Source organism: Oryzias latipes, chromosome 7 (genome assembly GCF_053564925.1).
Source record: "Oryzias latipes strain Hd-rR chromosome 7, Olatipes_Hd-rR_3.1".
Taxonomy (NCBI): domain Eukaryota; kingdom Metazoa; phylum Chordata; class Actinopteri; order Beloniformes; family Adrianichthyidae; genus Oryzias; species Oryzias latipes.
The window spans coordinates 24510160-24537040 of NC_136243.1; the positions used below are offsets into that span (position 1 = coordinate 24510160).

General features: G+C 38.6%; 1 protein-coding gene across 2 annotated transcripts; it reads left to right on the top strand.

Moving 5' to 3' along the window:
* Window positions 1-9083: 9083 nt before the first annotated feature.
* avpr2aa (arginine vasopressin receptor 2a, duplicate a) lies at window positions 9084-26599 on the top strand. 2 transcript variants are annotated; one of them, XM_078949486.1, is made up of 8 exons: window positions 9084-9260; window positions 9566-9971; window positions 10836-10886; window positions 18529-18908; window positions 20524-20769; window positions 20969-21115; window positions 23182-23728; window positions 25544-26599. In XM_078949486.1, the coding sequence occupies exons 4-8, from the start codon at window positions 18531-18533 to the stop codon at window positions 25741-25743; spliced, it is 1518 nt and encodes a 505-aa protein (XP_078805612.1). In that variant the 5' UTR covers window positions 9084-9260; window positions 9566-9971; window positions 10836-10886; window positions 18529-18530; the 3' UTR covers window positions 25744-26599.
* The last annotated feature ends 282 nt before the right edge of the window (window positions 26600-26881 follow it).

Below are 26881 nucleotides of genomic sequence, written 5' to 3' on the forward strand. Positions count from 1 at the left end.
CATTACTCTTAAATTATAGTAGGGCATGCCAAGTATTTCTGGTTTGAAATCCACATGGAGGCTCAAGCACACAGATACCTAATCAATCATGAGGAATTATGCTGACATGTAAACATACCACACAAGTTCCTCTTTTTACCTCTCAAAAGGACTATTCACTTTCCTTTTTCTCTTCTCTTCTCTTTTCAGCAAACCCCTTAATGCACATAATAAACCCTTGTCACTTTTTCCCATGTCTGTAGATAAAAACAATCAACGTTGGTCATTTCAGACGTTCAGAACTTTCTGTTTTTCATCATTTAAGAGAAAACATGCATAATTTACAAAAATCAGAATTTCCTTAGAGAACTACTGCTTTCTTGATATTAAACAAACCCATGCAAATTCTGATAGAAAACAATACACCAAAATAAAGTGATAGCATATGTGTGTTCACATTTTGTTATGATCTACCAGGACCTCCTTGAATGAAACAGTTGGAGTGGATTTTCAGCTTGGGTCTATTTTGCTGTTATTGTTCATGTTGCTTCTGTTCAACAGAGTACTGCTACTGATGTTTTACTTTTCTATTAAACGTTCCTATTAGTTGGACTGCATTTACAAAGGGACTATGATACACCTCTATGTGTCCAGCTGCATCGATTCACCAGTCTTTCCCAGTTTGTATATCAATGCTTGTAGTCCTTTTGAAAATAATGGAGTGTGCAGGATGCAGAGAGAGCTGTCTCAACAAATAGCAGCAGCTTATCTGATGGTTATCTCTCCACTCCCTCGCTGACATTCCTTTTTTATGCTCTACTACTGTTGATCATTAAAACTCCACTGTTGTTTTTTTCAAAATCAATTGCATGAAGAGCCACCGTTTTTACCCTTCTGTTGTTTCTCATTTGTGCATGGAGGATGTACATTTTATTTCATATAAATGAAATTAAAGTAGCAAAAAATTAATGTGGGCAATTTTTAGAGTCACGTACCGCTTCTGTTCTATACAGATTTAAATTGTATTTTGGGTGATTTTTATTCTCAGTCCTTGAACTGATCCTAAGCTGGCGTGCAAAACTGGGAAAATAATGGTATTTATTTATTGATTTTAAATGTCCATTTTTTTCTCATATTGTAAATATTCATTATTCGAGAATTATTCCTGTTCAGCAGCTGAGCAAACAGATAGTAGCAGTGAGCTTCTTGTGTTCGGCAGGCTTCATTGTTACAGCAGAAAGGTAAAAATAAATGTTTTGTGCTTGTTTTAGTGTGGAATATGAAGGTGTTTTCCACCTACACAATAATAGTACAGATGCAGCTGCTGTCCTACACAAATACAAAGAATTTACACACAAAAAATCTATGTGTTCTTAACTTAGCAATGTTCCATTAAATAAAAAAATTTAGGGTTATTTTGAGGCATCAGGAACACAAATTTTCAATGTCCAGAAATACAAAAAGAAAAAAAGATGAAACTCACACCTTTGCAGAATTCACGGCAAACCGTCTACATGTATATAAAGGAAAGCTTTTTATCCAACTAAAGAAGCATGATTGACAGGACCTGGACCTCATATATTTGTTCCAATGATCTTGAAATCTTACCACTTTTTGTGAAGACAAGCACAAAGACAACAGCCTAACCTTCAGGGGTGTTGCTACAGGGGGCAAGAGGGCTGCCCCCAGCAAAAAGCTTTTTGAGTCAATATTGGTACCATTAGACAAATAATCTTAAAAAATATCAACAACACAAACTTTTTTAAGCAATAGCAATGGCACCTCAGCTAAAAAAAAAAGATGTTTTAATGTTTTTATCAATAATGATTATAAAACTGTTTTAAATATGTATTTTGGATTATTTCTTTTGGGTTGGCCTTCCACTCTGCTGTTCCCATTTGCCAAAAACTTCACCCCTTATATATAATTACCGGGATGAAAAGAAACATTTGTTGGATGGTTTCATACATTTTTGTGGAAGGACTTTCATTTATCTTAAGAAAGTGTTCTCAAACTAAAGCAAGGTGACAATCTGAAAAAAAGGTTTGCAGTCATGAAGGGAATTCTTTTTTCATTTATTGCTGCTAATGGTGGCGTTTAAAAATGTTTGATTTTTGGGCACTTGATTTGTCCCTTTTTTTGTCTTTATTTCTTTAATAAAAAATATAACTCAGTGATATTAGCCACTGGACACAAATCAGACTATTGTCACCACCTTCTCATTATAGAACTGTAGCACGTGATCTCCACAGTTAGACAAATAATTCATATGGCACGCTAATGTTTTGATTTGGAGATAAAAGCAACGCCAAAAGACTTAAGAAAATGTACCGGTATGTGAAACCGTTCACCTGGACTGACAAAAAAGACTGTAAGACACATTATCTTGGACTGAAGACAGCTCTGTAGGGCCTCACAAACACAGGCTCTAGTGTTGTTCTGCCCAGACCTAATTCCCCACACTCAGATTATTAGCAGGGGAGGCAGTGGGTGTCAGAAATGAGGCCATGCAATCATTGGCCATTTCCCTGGCAAAAATACCAGGAGTAAGTGAAGCGTCAACTCACCAATACCCCTCAGCTTGATTTTGCACAAAACATGCTCACTTGTTTCCTGATAGATGTGCCTCGAGAAGCTGAACTAGAAAGCCGCACATTAGATATGGAAGTTTGCTGAATCTCCATAAGAAGCTCTGAAGAGGCTGCAAGGAGGTCAGCCACAAACAACGACAGAGAGTTTGAAGAGTGAGATCTTCAGTATGCTTCTAGATCAATAGAGCAAAGTCCAGCCCAACAGTTAGAGTATCCTGCCATTCATCAGTTGTCACTGTTGTCAGGACACGAGACTCCCTCACAGTAGACAGACTCAGCAAACTAATGCTGTACGCAAAACAGAAGGAGGGAAAATATGGACTCCACGGCATTAAAACCACCATCCAAGATGAAAAAAAAACAAGATCTTGGAGTACATCAGAAAAAATACCACAAGGTATCAACCAAGAATACCTCTGGCAGCAAAAACCCAATGAGGAGGAAGAGGAAAGATGAAGAACAACCATAGAAGGACAGGCCTCTCCATGTAAAGTTTTACTAAAGGAGGAAATAAGTGGAAAATGTTAGAAAAGAACTACCTTGTCAAAAAAGACCACCCAGACACAAAACTTGAAAAGTGATCAGCAGCCCATGAGAACAGCAGAGGTTGGAGTTCACCACACCAGATAAGACCTCAGATATGCTAGGATAGCTTTCATAACCTCCTTCTCTTTGTTCCTTCTACTGTTCCCTTCATTTTGTCTACAGGTACAAAGTCCACTACACATGCTACCTTAATTAAATTTTGCTTCGAACAGCTAAAGCTAACTTTTACTACGTTGCAGGAATGTCACCGTTCTCACAGTTTGCACTGTTTGGTGTAATTTAAGACTATTTTAGAGTGCTGTACTTATATGGGATTCGCCTTTAGGGCAGGATCTAAAGATTACAGTTGAGATTTTTGTTTTGTAAAATAATATACACAGAACACCTACCAAAGGGGATGTATAAAATAAAAATTAAAAATTAAATGAATATGCCTTTATGGGGCACTATATGAATATGCTTTACAGGAAAGCTAGTTACCTTTTTAAAAACTTTTTTGCACACTAATTTAGAACTTTTCATTTTTATTAAAATTTTTTATTTGCAGTTACCGAGTTATAGCTATGAATTTTTAGGTTCCTTGCACATTAAACTCAAGTAATTGCGAGGAAAATACATGTTTCGGTAACACTTTATATTAAGATTCTTTAACAAGCTTTGTTAACACATTAACAAGCATTATAAATTAATTTATAGGGTGTTAGTAAGACATTTATTAGTACAATAAGTCTAATAAGGTTTATTAAATTACTTAGTTAACACATTTACAAGCATTATTATTAGGATTTTTCAAGATGCTAGTGATGCATTTACTGATATTATAGGTGCCTAACAAATGTGTCAGTGTTGATAAGCTTAATAAGATTCATTAACAACCTTTGTTAACAAATTAAGAAGTATTATTATTGTTTAGGGTTCTAGTAAGATATTTATTAGCATTACAGACGCCTGACACAAGCCTAAGTGTTCATAAGCTTAATAAGTTTTATTAACTAACTTAACAAATTAATAGGCTTTATTAATGTGTCAGATGCTAGTAAGATATTTATTAGCATTATAGACGCCTGACACAAGCCTAAGTGTTCATAAGCTTAATAAGTTTTATTAACTAACGTAACAAATTAATAGGCTTTATTAATGTGTCAGATATTTATTAGCATTATAGACGTCTCACACAAGCCTAAGTGTTCATAAGCTTAATAAGTTTTATTAACTAACGTAACAAATTAATAGGCTTTATTAATGTGTCAGATGCTAGGAAGATATTTATTAGCATTATAGACGTCTCACACAAGCCTAAGTGTTCATAAGCTTAATAAGTTTTATTAACTAACGTAACAAATTAATAGGCTTTATTAATGTGTCAGATGCTAGGAAGATATTTATTAGCATTATAGATGTCTTGCAAATACCTGAAAGTGTTAATAAGATTTATTAACATCTAAAGTCAGACCATTGTCTTCTAAATCCATATTACTAAACTGCTTATAAGCTTTACAAATGTATTAATTAACTTTGTTAATAGTTTATTAATTGTTTTGCAGCACCCCATCTAAAGTGTGGACGTTTTTTTACCACAAACAACCACAAAGCATAAAGATTGTAAAAAGAACTTTATGACATTAAAACAGACTAAACATACACAAATCGTTCTGTAAAAGATATATAAAAATTCAATTCAGACAAATAATTTTTTTTAAAAAACATATATACTGTTGTTGGATGACTAGCATCATAGCTAATAAGGATAAACTATTAGCATCTATCCTGAGTGAAACATTCATTGCAAATCCCATCACCAGGAGACAATTCTCTGCATTCAACCACTGTTGCCTTGCTTCAAAGTCCACAAGAAAGTTGCACAAGCCAGTAATTTTTGAAGAACGAAGACAATAAACCTACAGGAGCCATGCTAAAGCTAATCAAAGATGGGCAGGTTAACTAATGTCACCATTGGCTAAGGAATCTGTCAATCAAACTCATCAGCAAAACAGGCGTGCTCACTTTCAGCCAATTGAATGGCCTCTTAGACTTTGCTTTCACACAGGTGACGAAAAAAGCCCCGCCCATCTTTGATTCTGCACCGGTCGGTCGTTAGCGTGTTAGCTTTAGCATGGCTCCTGTAGGTTTATTGTCTTCGTTCTTCAAAAATTACTGGCTTGTGTAACTTTCTTGTGGACTTTGAAGCAAGGCAACAGTGGTTGAATGCTGTTGGCATTGAATGCAGAGAATTGTCTCCTGGTGATGGGATTTGCAATGAATGTTTCACTCAGGATAGATGCTAATAGTTTATCCTTATTAGCTATGATGCTAGAGTCATCCAACACCAGTATATTATATGTTTTTTATTTTTTTTAATTTGTCTGAATTAAATTATTATATATCTTTTACAGAACGATTTGTGTATGTTTAGTCTGTTTTAATGTCATAAAGTTCTTTTTACAATCTTTATGCTTTGTGGTTGTTTGTGGTAAAAAACGTCCACACTTTAGATGGGGTGCTGCAAAACAATTAATAAACTATTAACAAAGTTAATTAATACATTTGTAAAGCTTATAAGCAGTTTAGTAATATGGATTTAGAAGACAATGGTCTGACTTTAGATGTTAATAAATCTTATTAACACTTTCAGGTATTTGCAAGACATCTATAATGCTAATAAATATCTTCCTAGCATCTGACACATTAATAAAGCCTATTAATTTGTTACGTTAGTTAATAAAACTTATTAAGCTTATGAACACTTAGGCTTGTGTCAGGCGTCTATAATGCTAATAAATATCTTACTAGAACCCCAAACAATAATAATACTTCTTAATTTGTTAACAAAGGTTGTTAATAAATCTTATTAAGCTTATTAACACTGACACATTTGTTAGGCACCTATAATATCAGTAAATGCATCATTAGCATTTTGAAAACATCCTAATAATAATGCTTGTAAATGTGTTAACTAAGTAATTTAATAAACCTTATTAGACTTATTGTACTTATAAATGTCTTACTAACACCCTATAAATTAATTTATAATGCTTGTTAATGTGTTAACAAAGCTTGTTAAGGAATCTTAATATAAAGTGTTACCGTTTCAATTATTAAAATAATCCCCCCCCCCAATTATTAATTTAGCCCCTGTCCATTTTTTTTATAAATCTGTTCTTTGTCGATCATTTTGATCTAGCAGCTTTATGACAGTATTTTATGGATGTATTCAGAATTTTATAATTACCTTTAAACCACCCTCACTTCTTCATTTATTGAAGAAATCCCAATTACTCGATGCAAAAATTGAATCATAAAAGGGTAAAAAGTCCTTTATTTTAAGAAAATTAGTCATATTTTGCAAGGAATATATTCTTATTAACATTCCACACCCAAACTATCTTAGTTTGAGAAAACATGTCTTCAGGTCCTATGGAGTCATGCATTTTGGTCACCACTAAGAAAGATAAAGAATTTTGTAAAGCAATATCTCCTCGACACTGTTAGTGTATTCCAGAGCCTCCTCCAGTTAAGAGTGTTATTCAGCACATCAGCAAATCCAACTGCATTCACACCCCTAACTCTACACAACTATAAACAAACCTCCATCTGCATGGAAACATGCACCACACTGGACTGCTAACACGTGCACACAGTCTGTGTAAACATAGGCCACGCTGCATTTCGCATCCATCACCCTGTGCTTAGACTTGTTGGTTTCTGGACAAACACATCATTCTCCTGCACTGCTCTTCGTCGGGCTGTGATGTAACTGCAGTTGTTTTTGCCTCCTTCCACTGTCAAATCAGATACTTTCCTGTCTATTCTTGAATCCCCCTGCTTCCTTCTCATGCTGACTTTTTCTCTGGAGAAGCTAAGACCAACCACACTGCCACATTCATTTCATCTTCTTGAATGGAATAAAAGGTCTGAACAGTTTCTACAGTTTTTAACCTCTTGATGTAGCACGGAGAAGATCAAGGTAGAGGATCGTTAGTGTATTTCTAGTAAAAAAAAAAGAATGGTGGGTGGTCTTCAAAACCTGTTTTGGATGCAGTTTGTGTGGGTCGTTCATTTAAATGACACTCATTTAAATAGAGTGCTCATTAATGGATCAAAATAAAAGGTTTCAAAAGCATCTTCATACTGGACTGTCATCATGAAAGCCGTGCTACGTCAGTTGTTTATCCATCCCACCATAGGTTTATTTTTCACAGGCCATTTGCTTTTTCTTTAGTTTGCGTCTCTTGTCCACCTGGATCATTTCTGCTGATCCCTTTTTTTTTTTTGGTCGATACACTTGCTGAATTGTTTTTCCTTCCCTTATCTAAGCCCACTGAATGTTTGTTGTGCACACAGATAATCCATCATTGCCATCTAGCTGCAGGAGATCTATGACAGAATGGGCAGAAAATAAAGACCAATGGAGAGAACTGGACAAAAAACAGAGATGTGGAAAATAACTCTTTTCAAATGATGACAATCATCAAACAAAAGATAAATGTTTATCGTCTCTTTTAAATTACTGGCACAAAATTTTGGCAAATGATTGATCACAGAAATCTCTACAGGTTGACTTCCTGTTGATGGTTTGGTGACGATCGTGCCATTATTAATGGGCAAAATAGGGACATCGTTGCTATGTAATTTTGCACTTGACATTTGTCTAACATTGATGCTGCATGAAGGACATGGATGTTCAACCGTCAGGAAAACAAGAGAAAAACTCTGTGTTGACGTAAAAATAAAAGCTTTTGAAAATATTTTACGAACCGAAAACAATGTTTGGAATATTTTGAGTGATTGAAACCTTAGCTTTTCTATTGGTATGTTTGCTTTATTCAATATCACACACATTTTCATTCAGTACAATGAGAGTGCAGTGATTTCCCAGAAGGTTTATATGATCGTGCTTTCATTTACTAGAATAATAGTTTACCATTTTCCCTGGAGGCAGTGAGCTGCATTGATAAATGACTCCTTGAGTCCAACAGGTTTTTCTAACAGTTTTTTGACTACATGCCAAGATTTTTTGACCCTTTTTTCTTAATTATTCGTGCGATCTGACGATTTTTTAAAAATCATTTCCTCTCTTAGGAGATTGCAAAATTTGCTACTGTATCTTAAATCTTTTTTTTTCTTCATAAAGGAACCACATACGTACGAGTGTTTCCAGCTTGGCATGCCTTCCTAAAGCATAACTCCTCTGTAGTGGTGGATGGCAGCCATGTATGTGGTCTCTTCAACAGTACGAGATCAAGCCAAACACTTTGGACTAAAAATTTTGACATGAGTGAAAATTTTTTTTTGGAATCCATTCATTTATTCAAGGACCGTTTCCATCTAACCATTCTAAATTCTGAGAATGGCTCCTGAGTGGCTGCATGTTTGATTCATGCAGCATCACTGCAAGATTTTTTGTATTTGTCAACACCTCTGTATAAGCAAAGAGTCGCAGAGCAGAGTCTGGGAGAGGTCTTTGCACAGGGGACCCTATCTCAAAGAGAAACAGCTGTCATTTTTATTTCTGGCACAAAAAGAGGCTGAAAATAAGACCCAACATGTGGGAGAATGGCCAGATGTTGTAGGCCCTTCTCCTCAGATGAAGACAGAATGGTCTGACATTAAGACATCTGATGTGAACTTGGTGTCACCAGTGCAAAAAGGGTCATTATCTCTGACATTAAGGGACAGTCCAGCCTCAGTAGGTATCATAACTGTTGGGGTTGGAGGGACATTGTCTTTATGATCCTGTTCTTGTTGCGTATGGATCTGATTTGATGGCATCCAAGTTAAAAAATTAAATGAAAAAAGTTATTCTTCCTAATTTGAGTTGCAGGAGGAAACAAAGACAATATTGTTAATTTACTCACACGAATCCCAGTTTTGCTTGTTGCCTGATTGTGTTTCAGTCCATGTATGAGCTCATTTATGACTGTCCAGGTGTGTGAGCACACAGATTAACAAATTCCCCACTGTGCACACAGGAGTGTTTGCACGCATGCCAACAATATTTTCTTACCGCCTCATGCGTAAGGAGGAGCAAGACTCGACACTGAAACTGATAAACAACATTTTCTTTGGTGTAACCTTCGGCGCACATTTCAAGGGTGTGACCTGCTGCAAGCCAGGCCGATTCAGCCAATCAGCATTCCATGTGAGGTGAGAGTACTCCAGCTCCTGTCTTCCAACAACAAAGGAGATATGGAATGGGGCACAAAACAGGCCAAAGCTTGCAAATAAAACACAACCCAGTTGGCTTTTTGCAACTCACGCAAGGCATAAATCATTACAGCGATGCGAGACGGTGACCAAGCTGGGCAAGTAGTTTCCTAACCTTCCCTTGGGTGTGCCACTCTTTCACAAACACACTGTTTGAAACACATTTTTACACATATGGAGTGCACACACACAGTCGCACTTAAATGCAGTAGTTCCTGTGTGTTTGTGTCTCATGCACTTTGTAGGTATATGTTACATCCTCCCTCTGCACATGGCAGCTGGCCCCACCCTCAATCCTAGAGGACAGGCTGTTTGACCCAGGAGGAGGAGATAGCGGAGGACAGATGGGGTGGGGGAGCAGTCAGAGCTGAAATCCATTTCTGCTGGTGGTGTTGAAGGCACGGCACGTTGAAAAAGCCCATGGAGATGCAGAAGGACTTGGCACACGCATCACTTTTAAATGGATTATATTAAAATCATGTAATACGGACGTCTCTAAAGGTTTTTTTTGCAGACCTTGCATAACTTTTGGGAAGCAAAAGAAAAAGTTGCCAGGCTTTTTTTTCATTCAGACATGGAAGCACTACTATGAAGTGGATGTCTTTGGAAAAATGTCAATCAAAAATCCCAAGACACTGAAGTAAATATCAGGTAAGAGTTCTCTTTTTCCTGTTGTAGTTTGATAGCAAAAATGTGTAATAATTAAAGTAAATTTATTTGCTACATCTGTAAATTATGATTAATTGAATATTGTTTTTGCGCTGGTTAAAATGTCTCAAAACCGTGAGATGTCACTCTAGATCTGAAAAAAGATTGTTGTTTTACAATCTGGCAGATAAACGTCTTTTTTTTTTTTTTTGCAGAAGCTTGTAAAGCTTTGTTTGTGAGTTTCTATCAGTTTAACACAATTCATTATTTTCTCTAACTTTCTCCTATCCTATCCAGATCTGTAAAGAAACAGATTGATATACTTTGTTATTCTCAATTTTGCGTTTTTACATGTGATCAAAAACGTTTAGATATGCTTTTTTCACCTTTTTTTTTAAGAGTAAAGCATCATGTTTTTGTGGCAAATAAATTATTTATATTTCTAGTATGCAAAATTTAAAAAATAACTTTTTTTTATTTAAAAAATACATTTTTTTAAATGGTTCCACTTGAACTACACACAGTGAAATGAAATTCAGCAGGTTTTCTATTCGTTATACAAATGATTTGAAAAACTGGAATATTCCACAGAGGCAACAACTATGGCATTTTTTTTCCTTTTCCTCAACCATCAGTTGTAGAGTCGATATGGCTAACATCATGTTAAAAAAACATTTGATAAGCACATATGACTGTGCCATCTTTTAGTGATTTATGTGGCTGAACCTAACAGAGAATGCGGTCGCCCGAGTGTTTTCATGGACTTAAAAAAGCTCAATGAAGCCGTTGTTGTTAATGTGATCCGATCCTGCATGTAATATTAATGGACTGCAATAATGCCGCCTCTTGCTGCTTTGTCCTGCACAGAGGCAGAGGAAAGGACAGACATGTGAAAGGCTACCATGCACTGACAACAAGGTAAGTGAGAACGTTCTGACACGGGGAACTGGTCTGTGTTCTTGTCTTTGAACGAGTCCTGGCAGTGTTTGAAAAGGAAAATCAAAGGTTCTTTAAATGACAGAAGAGATTTGTTATCTAATATTAGATGATTGTAAGTGTGTTATGCTTAAGTTGGCATTATTAAAACCCTATTTATTATCTTAAAGGTGATTAACTTAACCAATTTGATCATTACAACACTCTCATTTCCTTGACAGGCAGAAAAATAATCACAGAATCATCTGGGATGTATCTTGTGTCTTTGGACTAGAATTTTGTCAGTTTCCAAACATATGACATGAGTTAATCAATTAAAGGAATCTCTCTGGGTTGTCTGTTAGATCAATAAACCACTTGCCGGCAGGGAAGGGGAACAGAAAACTGACTTTTTACAGCTTGTGTGTTTTCAATTATTCTAAAATTACAACTATTTTTCCTGCAGTTAAATCTCAACGTTAACCGCAGCTTCTTACAGGAAAAAACAAACACCATTGTCATAGTCAGTTTGATCTGGTTTCTAACAGGGAATCCTCTTGTTGTGAGATCCATCGGCTACAAACCTGCAGACCTCTTTCTGACGCTGCAGGGTGCTTCCATTTTACTAGAATACTCTGAATTTCACATCACTCGTGTGATCTCCTACTTTTATGTAAAGCCCAGGCTTGCTTGTAGTAGGCTGGTTAATGATACATATCAAAGACAACTGACAGTGATCTGATGAAGCAGGCATGATAAGAGGACTTGGACTTTCTTCAAAAGCAAACTTTATGAGTTCTGCTCCATGACCCGGGTATGGAAAAACAAAATCACCTCCATGTTTGAGAAAACAACTGTGAAGTAGCACCGCAGCCAACCATGACTGAGATATGGGTACATGATGACTTTACAGCTGTGTGCAATGAGGAGTGGCACTCATAATTAACGTTTAATGGCTTGTTTGGGGCAGACCCAACTGCAGCTAGTGTCAGAGATGACATGCAGGAAGGAATCAACAATAGAGAGCGCTTAATCCGATTTTTAATGAGTACAGCCGGTGCTGCTGAAAAGTGGAATGCATAAATATGAACTGATGTTATTGAACCGAGGCATCCAGAAGGTAAACTTCTGCCACGCCAGTATGTGCGCCAGCAGAGATCTAATTTACCGATACAAGGGTGATCAAACAAAAAAACATGTTTTCTGAGGGTTCAGGACTCAGCCGGAATGAAAAACAGCTTTGCTGTTGGGACCATGTGACTCGTGTGAGCCTACATTGTATAAGAAGCTATTGATTAAAGTGTAAAGTATCCTGGTCTGTTGAGGGAAGCAGAATCAGAAAATATTTGTAAAGAGCTCAATTTCTATGCTCATCTTCACCCGTCTAGGATTTGAAGGGAAAAAAAAAACCATGTCTTCTCTTACAAAGTTCATTAATGGAAATTTCATCTGAATCCAGCTAAAATTTATATATATTTATAGCACATCATCTGGCACTTTGATGACAGGTTAGACAGGCTGTTAGACTGGTGACATAACAAATCCAGGGATGCAGTGAGAGGTGGAGATAAGAGGTTGGAAGGAGAAATGAAAAAGTAAAAAAAAAAGAAAATGCAGATTCGTAGAAGTATTTATGATGTGTTATTCTGATTTATGCTGTGCTGCTAATGAGGACCGAAAGGTCCCATTGAACTGACTGAGTCAGATCAACAGAATCTAATCAAAGCACAGACAAGCACAATCAAGACATGCAGCACAGTGACTGATCTTTAATCAGGCTTAGATTGCAGCACCTTGTGTGCAAGCACCTGATAGTTGCCAAATGAGAACACGGTAAGAGTTCGGCCCCTGTGTGATCCTGTATTATCCTGAAATAAAATATTTTTTCCTTTTTTCTTAATGAAATAATTGTGAAAAAGCTATTTGTAATTAAGGTTTGGCAGGTTTATCTGTATAGCACAATTCATGGTATACAGATGAACTTTAGATGGTGCGGAATAGGGCGGTAAGACTGGCTCTAGGTTGTCTTTTTAAGACTAATATAAACTGGTCTGAAAGTCAATGACAGACCTGTGTGTAGTCGGATTATGTCTGCACATAAAAACTGGACATTGCAAGCTTATTCTCACAGTTATTGCCCACTTGTAATAGACATGGTTTTAACACAAGAAGACCTTCTGTTACTTTTACTCTTCCTTTACCACAAACAAATCTCAAATCTCATTGCAATTTACAATTGTAATGACAAAAAAATGATTCTGATTCTGAAAGCAATACAATTAACATCTACATATAGAGCATTTTGGAATATGCTGCCTTTAGAAATATTTGTAATCCCCTCCGCATCACAGAGAGGGGAGGGCACTGAGAGGGTTGGGGAGGGGGGCTCAGATATTATGGCGGGGGGGGCGTTGTAGTGTGTAGGGTTGTAGGGTTATGGGGGGTGGCTGTGGGTGCGGGGCGATCCCTGGGTTGCTTAGGTCGCGTGCCTGGGCTGGCTTGCGGAGACGGGGCGCCGGTCGGGTGGTGGCCGGCTCATGGGTTCCGGGGGCCCTGGGTTCGTCCCTGGCCTTTGTCTCGGTGTCCGGCGCCCGGTGGCCTCCATGGCTGCCGCCTGGTACGGCTAAACGCTCCTGACTTGTGGCCTGGGGGCCGGACACTGGGTTCGCTTGTGCCTCTGGGCATTGGGGGGGCCCCTGTAGGGGGGCCCTCTCTGTGCCTGGCTGGTGGGGTGGGCGTCCCCTCCTCCTCCCCTCCCGTGCTGCCTGGGTCCGGATGCTGGGGGGGCTTCTGGCCTGGGGGGCTCTCCTCCCCTCTCCTGGTCTGGCTGGGTAGGATCTGGCTCCCTTAATGAACACACGGTTCACGTCGGCAGCATGCATGTATCTCCACCCCCACGTGCACGTGCACACTGCCACACTGCTCCCTGTCTGCTTCATCCCTCCTCCTTACCTACAGTGTATTGATGGACAGATTTTTTTCCGCTCATCTTAGTGTCAGATTTTCACCTTGGATGTAACATTCGTCTTTCCAGCAGATCTGGTATAATTGTTACAGCTTAAATTAATAACTTAGTCAAATCAGTGCTTGTATCCCCCACCTTTTCACCTTTCTTTCCTTTTACTCTCTTCCACCCTCCCCTCACATTCTTCCCCTTTCCCTCCCCACACACACTAAATGTAACAAATAAATAAAAAATAATACGAAAAAAAGGGGTTTATACAAATCTACACTCTAGTTTCTTGAAGCTATATAACCTCTTTTTGTGATAGTAAAACCTGTCCAACACAAAAATCCTTCAGCTCTAATCTGTCTGCTCAGCTGTTGGACAGAACAAGTTTAAAAAAAAAAAAAAAGAAAGAAATATTTGTGATCAGCGGTCATAGTAATTTAAAGCTACTCTTAAGAAATCAAGCAATCATAATGAAATTACATTAAATAACTGATTTATCTTTCATTTTTGAAAATTCATACATTGTACTGCTTTGCCTCAATTGTTTCTTCGAATTACCCTGCGACAGACTGGCGACCTGTCCAGGGTGTATGAGGTCATAAGGATGCCCCCTGCCTTCGCCCACTAGTGGCCGGGATAGGCTCCGGCAGCCCGTGAATAAACGGAATAAGTGGGAGTAATAAGTGGGAATAAACGGAAGAAGATGAATAATTGAATGAATGTTTCTTCGAATCTTTGAAGTACTTAAACATGACATTATTCAAAATTGTTGTAGTAATGTATGTATTTTTAGAAGTGGACCTCAGAAAGAATAGTCTTTCTATTGGTAAGGACTAATAGGGATCCTTACATAAATAAACAATTCGTACACAAGGTGAGGTGCTTCAAAAAAAAGTCAAATTACAACTAAATCTCTAAAACTAAAAGGATAAGATCATAAATCTTTTTTTTAATGACTCTAAAACAAGATTAGACAAGAGTAGTGCAGTTAAAAACACTCTGATCTAAAATGAAATGTTTTCAGCTTGAACTTGGACATCATCTGACTAAAAAGAAAGAAAGTTCCAGCAGTGTCAAACTGAGATGCAGCTTCACTCTGTTTAGATCGGACACTGAGCAAAGCAGAAGTCCAATCATTGAGCCTCCCAGAGTCTTAGATGGCTAATAAGGAGCCAACATGTCAGAGATGTACTTTGGTGATGAGCCATGGAGACACGTTTACACGAGTCTGTTGTTTAAGGGAAGGCAGTGAAAAGACCTGAAGACAGAACTGATGTGGTTGCACGTCAATGATAAACAGTAACTAGTACAGCAAAGTTAATTCGATTCTATGGCCTGCAGTGTACTTTACATGAAAAAGTAAACTTTCATTATTATTTTTGGACATCTTTTGTTTCCTAAGACTTATTTTTAAAGAAAAAACACAGATCTTTGCTTTAAAAAAGGATTTGTGATTCTGGCAATTGTATAAAAATCAAACTAAATGGTTTATACATCAAAACTTGGCTCCCGTTTTTACATATAGTTGACGAATTCTAAAAAAATAAATGGAAAATGTGAACAGCTGTGTTTCATCCCCACTGCAAACATTAGAAAACTGACAACTTAAATGCTGCTGTTGTGAAAAATAAACAATCCCTGTCTTTTTAGGAGGATTTCAGCTGCTGAACAGTTCTGTTGGGTTTGTTTTGCCACTTTTTTTTCCGTTTCATCTCCTGAAGGCTTCAGAGCTTTAATGCACATTAGCGGACCAGGGGCTCATGCAATATTTGTTTCAAGCAGAGATATTTATGAACAGATTAGATAAGAGGTGATTTTTTTTATTTTATTTTAAGGATTGTTCAATGATATTAAAAGCAATGTGAGCTATTATTTTTTATAACCCAATAAAAATAAAATATATGAAATAACACCTGTATTGTTTCATGAGAAGAAACAATTTAGAAAAAGAAAATATTTTCTTCTATTTAGAATTGAATTACTTTCTTGTTGCCTATAAAGACATTTGCTGCAAACTTAAATACAAATTTATTTGGCAAAAAAATTCTTCAGGTCAGGCATTTTTTTTTCAGGAACAATCCAGTTTTTCCTCACGCTTCAACTATTTTTGAATTGCCAAAATATGCAACAGATTTCTTACACCTCCAAAGTTAATCAACACCATGATGAAGCCGTGGAGGAAACGTGATTTTGTGTATTACCAAAGTGACCGACTGTGGTAAACATTAAAACATTTTGTCAGTGAATAGATTTTTCCAGGCAAAAATGCAGATGTTTATATCACATTTGAATCCCTGTGAGTCCCGTGTGCTGGAAGAAAGAAGTAGCAAGAAGAGAAGGACATGGGAAAGAAGAGCTGCACATTCTGCAAAAGAAAGAAGAGGCTGGTGGTGAAGGTTGGGGAGGGGGGTATTTGCACTCCATCATTAATCAGAGTGAAAGCTTTAAAGTAAAGAAAAGAAGCAATGTAGAGGACTAAGTGATAAAAGCTGTGTTTATAATCTATCCAGCATAGTGTGATGGAAGAATTTGGGCTTTACATTGAGCCTGTTGGACGTATAGAATTGATGTATTGTGCATAGAATACATTAAACACTGTCCTGCAGGCTGGTGCGGCCTCAGCTTAAATAGATTTTTTTTTTGGGATGTGGTTTTGCATAGGTTTCTCTAACTGTGATATTGTATCTTGTTTCTAGGATGCAAAGCAAAATTTAGCAGAAAAAACAATTATTTCATAAAAAAAATCTTGAGTCATCCTTATCAGTGAACGTTTTGTTTTGTTTTTTATTTCACTTAATACGATTTCCAGCTAACATTTGACATAATGCTTATTCTCTGAATTCCCATCAATAACTCTCTATCACAAGATGACTGCCCAGAGCCACAGATTTAAAGGGATTTTGCATCAGATATCACATGGGTTACTGACATGAAAAATAAGATTAGTTTGGGGTAATAAGGTCCACAAGATCACTGTAATTATGCTATAGCTACATAAAAGAGGGTAAGACTTTTGAGATCCAGATGAAGACACAAATAAATAAGGAATAAATGTCTAAGCCTTTGATCCATACTTCTGAAGAACAAAATTGATAGAAATTGGGGGTAAGGGTATTGAAAGTAGATACAAATTCTGAAGAGGAAATGCTGACAAGGTAACTGTTGTATCTTTTGTGCTGTTTTTTCAAAAGTCTCAGACTTTTCAGGCTTTGTGACTTTTTCACCTCTCCCACTGAATCTAAACCGTTTGTTTTGCAAAATAAGCTTAATGTGTTTTCCATACCCAGGGCAGTCTGACACAATGTTCAGCACAACAGCCACTGTCTATTAACAATTCTGAATGTGCATAATTCATAAAGGAAAAGGTAGAGATCAGCTCTCCGATCGGCTCTGGAGAAGCTCTGGATTTTTCCAATGTGTGTGTTTGTGTGTGTGTGGTCTCCTCCAAGATTTCCGCCTGTGGTTCTGAGAAATGATTTTGCGGAGATCCTTTCACCCACACGTCTACCCTAGCAGAAAGAGAAGACCAGCTGTCCTGCTCGACAGCCATCGAAATACATTGTATAAACCCCGGATGTTTTACATCATCTGCCATCCCAAACTCCCAACTCCCATAAAAGATGATGCTGTTACTGGCATTTTGGTCACATGTCTCATCTTGCTGCATGTCTTTCAACCTTTTATCTATACATGCATAAATATCAAATGTATATTAGCTCTGTATGATGGCACATTATTCTTCAGAAATCTCCAACCATCTTTCAGATTCTTACAAACTCTTTATTTGCCGTTCTATGCTCGTCTTGTTTTCCTCACAGACTTCCCTCTTTACAGAGTATTTTTAAGCAAGGTTGTCCCCCAGCAACTGCATCGACTGCTTTTCTTAAATTATCGTCTCAGTCCTATCAACTTTCTGTTCTTTTCAGACGTTTATTTAGAAGCTAAGAAAATAAACAAAAAGTGTATTGAGATCGTGACTGAGCATGGCATGGGGAGAGGAAAGGAGTGGCTTGATGCTGAGAAAACGCTGCAGAAAGGGAAACAAACTCAAGAGAAAACAGGAATGTTGGGGGGTAAGCATGGGATGAGAGCGCTTTTGGGTGCAGAGGTGACTGAATGAAATTGGTGGGATCGAGTGGAAAGCTGTCAGATCAAACTTTGAGAATGTTTGAAAAAGAAAACAAACCAGGCTTGAGTTGCATCAAAAAAGGGGAAACTTTAAGAGATGGACAAACAGAATGACTAGAGAGCTCATAAAATTCAGAGAGAGCACCAACGCATGGTATTCACATGGCAGTGTGATTGACATAGTGTCTATTTTTATTACTTTGAGTCAAATTTCATCAAGTTACACAACAGAATCTATTTAGGGTCTGTAACCAATGCACAAAGGGGGCTCGTGAAGAATCCCTGCATCAACATTTATTTATACAAAAAGAAAAAAAAAAACAGGATCCTGAATTTTCAACAGAATTACAATAATAAAATTTAAGAAACAGATTTAAGCTGATATGATAACTCAGAATACAGATAATTAGAATGACTATGTTGATACCTGGAAGTGACCAAATCCTAGCAAACACAGTCTTTATGTCTGGACCACATAATTCTTGTATCGGTCATTGTGTGCTGCTGTTTGGCCAAAATTAGATGTTAGGCTGCTCTAAAATGAACCCTCTGTTTGACTTGCAGGAATGGAAAGCATCAATGTGGAGAGAGACTGGGACGGTTTAAGCCTTTCATCACTGAACAGCGCAGACAGAAACAACTCTTCCTCCTTTTTCGTGTCTGACCTGAACTCCTTCAACGGTTCTCACAGTGGAGGATCCCTGTTTGGGATCTTTGCAGAAAATGGCTCCAACACTACTCCTCACGCCCTGCCCCAGCCCAGGATAAGGGACCTGACCCTGGCTCGAGCTGAGATTGCAGTTCTCGGCATAGTGCTGGCCCTCACCACTCTTGGGAACAGCTTTGTCTTGTGGGTGCTTTTGAGGAGAAGGAAACACAATGCACCTATGCACCTGTTCATGGTGAACCTGTGTGTGGCCGACCTGGTGGTGGCACTGTTTCAGGTAAGACATATTTGTCCTTACTGGCTACAAGACTGGAAATCATCAACTTCTTATTCATGCAAATATGCGATCTGCTTATGATGAGGACTTTTGGTGCTGGACAAGCTGCTTTAAGTGTCTCAAAAAGTGCTGATCTGCTGGGATCAGCACTTTTTGGTCATGCGTGACCATTTAGATTGAGTAAACATTAGTGAGAGAAAGACAAAGAAAAAACCATAGAGCAGCAGTTCTCTGAGTCCTCTAGGTTGATGCTAGAGGTCAGGGGAAAAAGGAAGTAAACTTGTGTAGTAGCTGGTACTGTAGAAAATCAAACAGGAAACTTTTTTTTCACAAATATACACAAAAATTATAAAAAAGGATCATTAAACTTAGTTTAAGGCTTCCTCTATTCAGGGCTGGAGCATGGCCTGCTCCTTTGAGATTCCCCCAAAGATTTTTTGTAGATTTAGGTTTTTAGGACGGTGAGAGTCATGACTAAACCATTAGCCGAGTTCCATTTAGAGGCTTGAGATCCTTATCCAGCAGTGGAGAAATTCCTTTTTCTACATTTGGACTTCATAAGCCATGAGGTGTTTGTTTCCACTCTTTTTTTTTGCATTAAGCCAAATCTGATCTTTCTTTTAAAATTCTAAAACATGTTTCCTCTCTTCAAGGGAGAAGCAAAAGACTTGTGTAAAACCTTGCAGAGAGCTGAATAGTTAGACAGAATTTGTGTTTTGTTAAAAAATGTTTAGTTTTGTTTTTAAACTGAGGACAAAAGAACACTTGCAGAGATGCAGGCAAAAAAAAAGTAAAAAAGAAAATTGCATTTTCAAGTAACATCCATAATTCCTTTTGCATGTTAGCTTATAAAAAGTATGTTAAATAAAAGAATGTATCTTAATTCTTATCAAACTAGCAGCCGTGCAGTTTATACAACATGGCCATGACCCTGTAGATTCTGAGAAAAGATTTTTAGTTATACATTGCAATTGCAATTAAACATGGTTGGAGATTTTACAGTTAATAAGTTTTGTTTGGCCAAACACGAGAAATGTTTATTAAATTGGGGCATCTGTCATGGCATTTCAGCATTTTTGGGTCAACTAAACTTAGATAAATGTGTCACTCTGGAAAAAAGATTTCAATCAGGCCTCACATTTAAGAAAAGTTTTTCAGAGTTCAAATGATTGTGAAGACACAGAAACGGGTATTTAAAGTATTGTCATTAGCTTGTGCACAGCTAAAATTAAACTTACAGAACATACATCCTAACTTGGAATGTATTGTTCCTTTTAATTTTAAATATGCTCGCTGTATTTCAATTTGCAGTTCAAGATTTACAAAAGGCTGTATTGCAATTTATGACAAATGTCTTTTAAATAAGTAAGTCTGTTTGTTGGAACTATTTTGAAGTGTTTAAAAATGTACATTTCAGATAAGGTGTGTCATTCGCTGCAGTGTTGAGGTTTGTTGACATTCTCTTGAATAAGAATGGGCAAAGCTGAACATGACTTTAGCTGGTAAAGAATTGTCATACTCTTGCATCCATCCAATTCTTTTAATAAAAAAGTAAACTACAATATGTTCTCAGTAACTCATTTTGACAGCATATATTTATTTTCCTTGTGTTCAGGTTCTTCCCCAGTTGATATGGGACATTACGGAACGTTTTCAGGGGCCGGACTTTCTCTGCCGATCCGTCAAGTATTTACAAATTGTGGGGATGTTCGCCTCGTCTTATATGATAGTCGCCATGACGGTGGACCGGCACCGTGCCATCTGTTGCCCCTTGCAGGCCTACCGTGTCGGGGCAATGTCCCGCTGGAACACCCCAGTCATGGTGGCCTGGGTGCTGGCACTAGTGCTCAGCATACCTCAGGTAGGGAGGGGTGAACAAGCACTCACTCGCAAAAACAACACATGGTGAAATAGGACGTGAGAGCTCAAGAGGGTGTTCACACCCTTATTTCTACAGGGGGGGAGCTCAAGATGTTGCTTTATTTTTAGCTTGTTGAGGTTAACATGGTTTGGGTGAGGGAAAGGTGTGTTCCAAAGCTGTTTTTGTTTGTCTCTGTCAGGTGTTCATCTTCTCTCGATCTGAAGTGGCTCCTGGAGAGTTCGAGTGCTGGGGACACTTCACAGAGCCGTGGGGGCTCAAAGCCTACGTCACCTGGATGACCATGGCTGTGTTCCTGCTGCCTGCCCTCATCATTACCATCTGCCAGGTGATGCTGGGCGCGCCGCCCCTGCTCTGCACTATCCACACACTACTGATAACAGGATTACATGCTCAAAGGAACATCGTCCAATAACGACACATGAGGCAGGAGTGAAGTGTAGTGTGAATATGACAACTATTGTTCACTAACCCATGGGGAGGGGACTGCAGTTGGTGTTTTGCGGCATGCTGAAAGGCAAACTTTTTTGTCTCTCACCAGCTTTGTTCTATTTAGGGAGGGATGTCTCCAGAGTCCAGATAGCTCTAATTAAAACAGCTCTTGGAGGTCCATCACTGACTGCAGCTGACCCTGTGAAGCTGAAGCCTGGAGATGGAATGTACCACTGTGCCAAACATTTCTCATTATTAAAAAGAGACACAAAAAAACACCAGGAAGAGGGGTTTTGAGAGTATAAAAAAAGTCTGAAAAAAAGGCTTAATCCTGTGTGAAGACCCACTCCAATAAAAACAGTGTTATTGGTGTTTTGAACATTTTCTTGAAGCATTTTTGATGATGGAGGAAAAGAAAATTAAGATTAAAACTGCATTTCTGAGTATTTCTTTATTGAAATTATGGTTAATCGGGAGCAGATGAAAATATGCCATTTGAAAAAGCCTGCAGACGTAACGTACAAACTATCAACAGGCCACAAGATTCCTGCTCTGCTCTATGCCAGTGCATCCACTTACAGACAAATAGACCCATTAACGTCTTGGATTTTATCGTCTGAGCTGTACGGCTGGATAGCTTCAATATCGTTCACCATTTCTGTTGCACCGTAATCTTACGTAAAATAGAATGATCATTTATTAACTAAATAATTATTAAAGTGCCTATACCATGCCATTATTAAACCTTTTACAGTAAACAGTATCCATGTATATGATAATATATCACCTTTGGCACACTAAAGAACTATTATTCTATAAAATATGAGTTATTTTAACATTTAATATTCCTATCCGGAAGTAAAACGGCTATCTCTGATGCATCTGCTTTCGCTCCTTGTGGGTGCCGCCCTTTTCATGACGTTAACTTACGAGTCGGCCTCGGCATCTTGTCTGTGTTTTACCCACAAAAACAAACATCCACACTTTTGCAAAGATGGATCTGCATCTTGTGCATATAAAAGGAAAGACTTTTTACCAAACACCGCTAGCTCAGCGGAGAAAGTGGGTGTGTGTGTTAGCCTCTTCCTGGAAGAGGCTGTTCTCACTGGTCTATGTCAAAATGTGAGGACCTGGTCTTTTTCGTGGGTTGGATGGGGCTGGTGCTCACATCACAGAGCAGGTTTTTAGAGGAATACTCAAAAAATGTGTGAACAGATCAAAATACCACTTTGGTTTTTCCCCCCCGTTGCGAATGAACATTATAAGACACTTAAAAGTCCCTTTAATAACTTATTTTGTAGCTTTTTTCTTCCTAAACATTGAAACGTCAGGCTGGACATAATAAAAGCCAGAGACAGCCTACTCTGCAATAAAGCCTTTAATGCTGGTGAACAGTTGCTGTAGGCCACGACTACACCAGTTACAGCAACAAAGAGAAAAATTTGCCATAACACTTTTTCTCATTTATTCATCCACTCACCAAAGTCTTCCATTACCCTGCATATTTGGTCACTCTTTGAGCCCCCCATTCAAACTCACCCAATCACATTCATCTCTCATACAGTGCAGCAATCTAAACACATCACAACAGAACACATCAGCAACTGAGACAATGCTGTTCACTTCAATATCTTTAGAAAAATGACACAAGATGGTAAATAAACAAGATTTAACATACCGGTAATCCCTAACTTTTCATTTAATGTTGGTTAAATCTAACCTGGTTTATTGATGCTGATCAACAGCTCTAAGAAAACTCATTTATTAATGATTGAATATTTCTTTCCATCTATACATTTTCTGTACCCATTTTTGTCTGCTCTGCCTCACTGGGGAGCTGGAGACTATTCCAGCTGTAGTCAAGCGAAAAGCAGAGTACACAAAAAGACAGAGTGAGATAAACTGCAACAGAGTGCTGCTTGCTGCTTTCCTACATAAAACGTCCTCTTTTGTGTCTCTCAGATAAGGATTTTCCGGGAGATTCACAACAACATTTACCTGAAGTCAGAAAGGACGGTGATGGCTGAGGTAAAGAAGAGTGACATCCTGCTTCGCTTCCACGGCTTCAAGAAGGAGGAAGAGCGTGCCAAGGAGACACAGACTTCCAGAGAAGCAGCAATGGATGAGAGTGAAGGGCAACTCTTGAGGGGTGTAAATAATAATCCTCACAATAACAGTAATAGTGCTCAAGTGGGGGAGTGTTATGACTGTGCACCATCTGCTCTCCAGTATAGTAGCTGTTGTGGTGAACGCATGACAACAACATCGCCAATCCAGCAGCAAACGCTGCATAACTCCGATTTCCAGGAGCCCCACACCAACTCCCCTCGCTGCTCCCTTGAATATGCCCCCCCCCACTCTCCAGCCACCCCACCTCCAAGCATCACTAAGGCCATGTCCAAGACGATCAGAATGACGCTTGTCATCGTGTTGGTGTACACAATCTGCTGGTCACCGTTCTTCATAGTCCAGCTGTGGGCAGCCTGGGATCCCAACCCTCCAGACCAAGGTCAGCCAAAAGCACACACAAGGTTTCTGCTGTTGTTTTTTTTCCCAGAGAACAGATCAACTCCTCGCCCCACTTAATGCACTTAATTGCCTTCAATTAGCAACTTTGACCTAGTTTTCGCTTCAGGCAGAGAGAAATAGCCTAAGTAATTAGGTTTGATTGGTAATAGCAGCCTTTGATTGCAGCTATTTTATTCAAAACAAAATTTATCCCTCTGTGAAGAAGCTCGAGATGTGATGAGGTAACTGTAAAAGAAATACAAGGTCATAAACAATGTATGTTCTGACCCACAACTAGGAGCTGACTCCTGTACATTTCTGGTGTAAAAATAGCATCTGTTTGTTCTTTCAGCTTGTGATGGAGCAAGCAGAGGTATACTGCTGCTTTAAGTCGTGGTCGATTGCATAAAAATGGGTGTCCTCTGATCTAAAGCTAAAGACATACAAAAACCCCTGTTGAGATGTCCTGCTGGTTTTGCAATGTAGCCAGATGTTGACATATCATCAGCGGCGGTCCGTGCCAGTAGCTTGCACACGTAGTTAAAATCACAAGTAGACTCATGGGACAGAGCGTGTTGTGTGCATGCAACCCCGCATACACAAGGCGTGACAGCATGAAAGTTTCCATAAATATGAATAGGTCCTATATCGCAGGCACCTCCACACACAAACACTCACAGCTGATCATTATCAGCGTCGGTCAAAAATAAATACCGGGCTCTCATCTTCTGTCCCCATTTGGGTTTAGTGAAATAAACATCACACTAATTTAACAAAAACAGAAAAACAACATTTTAAAAGAAAACATGAGGTTTTAACCCTCTGAGACATAATTCTGTAACTATTTCTGGGGACAACATAAGCCACACTAATACTCATGAATGTGCCTTATTAATTGTCTAAAAAGAGGCACATTCTTGTTTTTTATTTCTTGGGGGGGCACAAATGGTTATTTTTGAAGAGTTTGTCCTCAGCTTGGCTCCTTTTTTTGGCATTCGTATCTGAATATTTAAGACCCACTGCACTGAAAATTCCCACTGCCATTTGAAAAAGATTGTAGTTGTTATGTACAAACTACGATTGGCAGGCCACAAGCTCCCTGCTTGGGGACGTGCATGTCCTGCCCCCTACTTGCTGCACAAACAGTTGTTCCTAAGAAGCACTGCAAGATCCCAAAGCTGTCAGTGGATCAAAACTTGTTGTTGGAGCTTAATCTTTTCTTCTGTCACCTCATTGCTCTGTTCGTCCACTATGTCAACATCTACAAGAGTGTGTGGTGGTATCCCCCATCACACCCTCCCTCCCACACATCACAGAACTTCCATCTTATCGATTACAACATGCTGATGTTTCCAATTATCATTGTGAACATCCATTCCGATGCATCCCTTGTAGACGAATAGATCCATGTACGTCTTCATTTTCCTTGTCCGATCTGACGTCTACCTCAGCTATATGGCTGGATATATCCGATATTGCTCGCCATTTTGTTGCACCGCAAATGTTAGCTTGGGGTTGTAACCTAGTGGGAGAAAGTGTAAATAAATTGATGATATGAAATGAGGGTGGATTTACTCCACACCAACAGTCTCGCCCACAACTAAGAGGGGAATTTCTATTGGACTGCTGCTGCTCTGGAGAAACGATCTCTTAGAAAACGACTTTTTTTTAGCCCAAATTCTTTGATTTGGGCCAAAAATGACATAGTTATAAGCAAAAGACCACTAGGAGTGCTTTTACAATAGATCAAAAGACGATTGGAGTGGGGCTTTAACATGTTTGTGCACCACTTTTTTGATCTTTGTGTTCTCCACAGGAGTGGCCTTCACCATCCTGATGCTGCTGGCCAGTCTGAACTCGTGCACTAACCCTTGGATATACACAGCTTTTTCCAGCAGTGTGTCCAGAGAGCTTCAGAACCTTCTACACTGCCGGTCACGACTTGGCCGAAGGGGTTCCCTGCACGATGACTCTACTACCACACACACCTTCACCACCAAGGACAACCTATACTGACAAGCTCACGAGATGGAAACATTCACACCTCTCAAAAATGAATGGGTGTAGACCCATCTGATTCAGGGACGCGTTGCTACCACCCCACCATTGATAGGATCCAGGCAAAAGAACAGACTGACCTCCAGCAGATGTTTTATGGGAACAAAGGACAGCTGTTCTGTCAGCAGGACATCTCTGTTTACCCAAATGCTTCACCCTAGCAGTGAGGGAAGTTGTCATTGAAGATGACAACACCCTGCGCAGTGCAGCAAAAAGGAGATTTGCACTGCTGTACTTGAAGCTGTACCTTCAGAACTACACAGTCAAATCAGAGCAGGAGAAATGCAAGACATCTCGTAGAAAAACATTAAAAAAAACAAAAACAATTGACATGTCTAATGCACAAGGATGAAGAGAATTAAGCAACAGGATTTTTCATAATGACATAATACTGAGAAAGCTGACAGAGGTAGCCATGAATGTAAAAGATTAAAGTTGAAATCTAACAGTGTTAACAAAAATTGTTATATCAAAGGAGGCTGATTAGAGACATTTGCTTGGAATGGTTATTTGGTCCAGTCTTACAGACAGAGATCACCTCTTGGAGCTATCCAGCAGAGTTCAGATACAACCCAGAAAGGAGATGAAATACTGTGAATCAACACAGAGCAACAACAAAAATAAAACATGCTCACGCAGTAAAGAAGAGCAGAAGAAAAAAAAGGCTTGACAGTAAATTATGTTTGCAGCTGAAAAGAATGTTAAAGACCCATTCCGATGAAAATTATCCTTTGGTGTTTTTTATGTTCTTGTGGCATTTTTCTGATGATGGAGGACATTTATTAAGAAAATGAATATTAAATAATTTGTCGTATTTCTTTATTTAAATCAATGTGAATCAGGAGCAGACAAAAAAATTTCATTTGTAAAAGCTTGATATCGCAAATACAATTGGTAAGCCACAAGCTTCTCACTCTGCTTCACTGCAGTGCATCCACTTGCAGACAAATAGATCCATGTATTTCTTCGTTTTCCTTGTTTGAGCTGGTATCTGGCTCTAAACTGAATCTGGCTGGATAACTCCAATATTTCTTGCTATTTCTGTTGCACCGTTAAGTTGGGGGTGTACGAGGCTGAAAATGAGAGAGAATGTAAA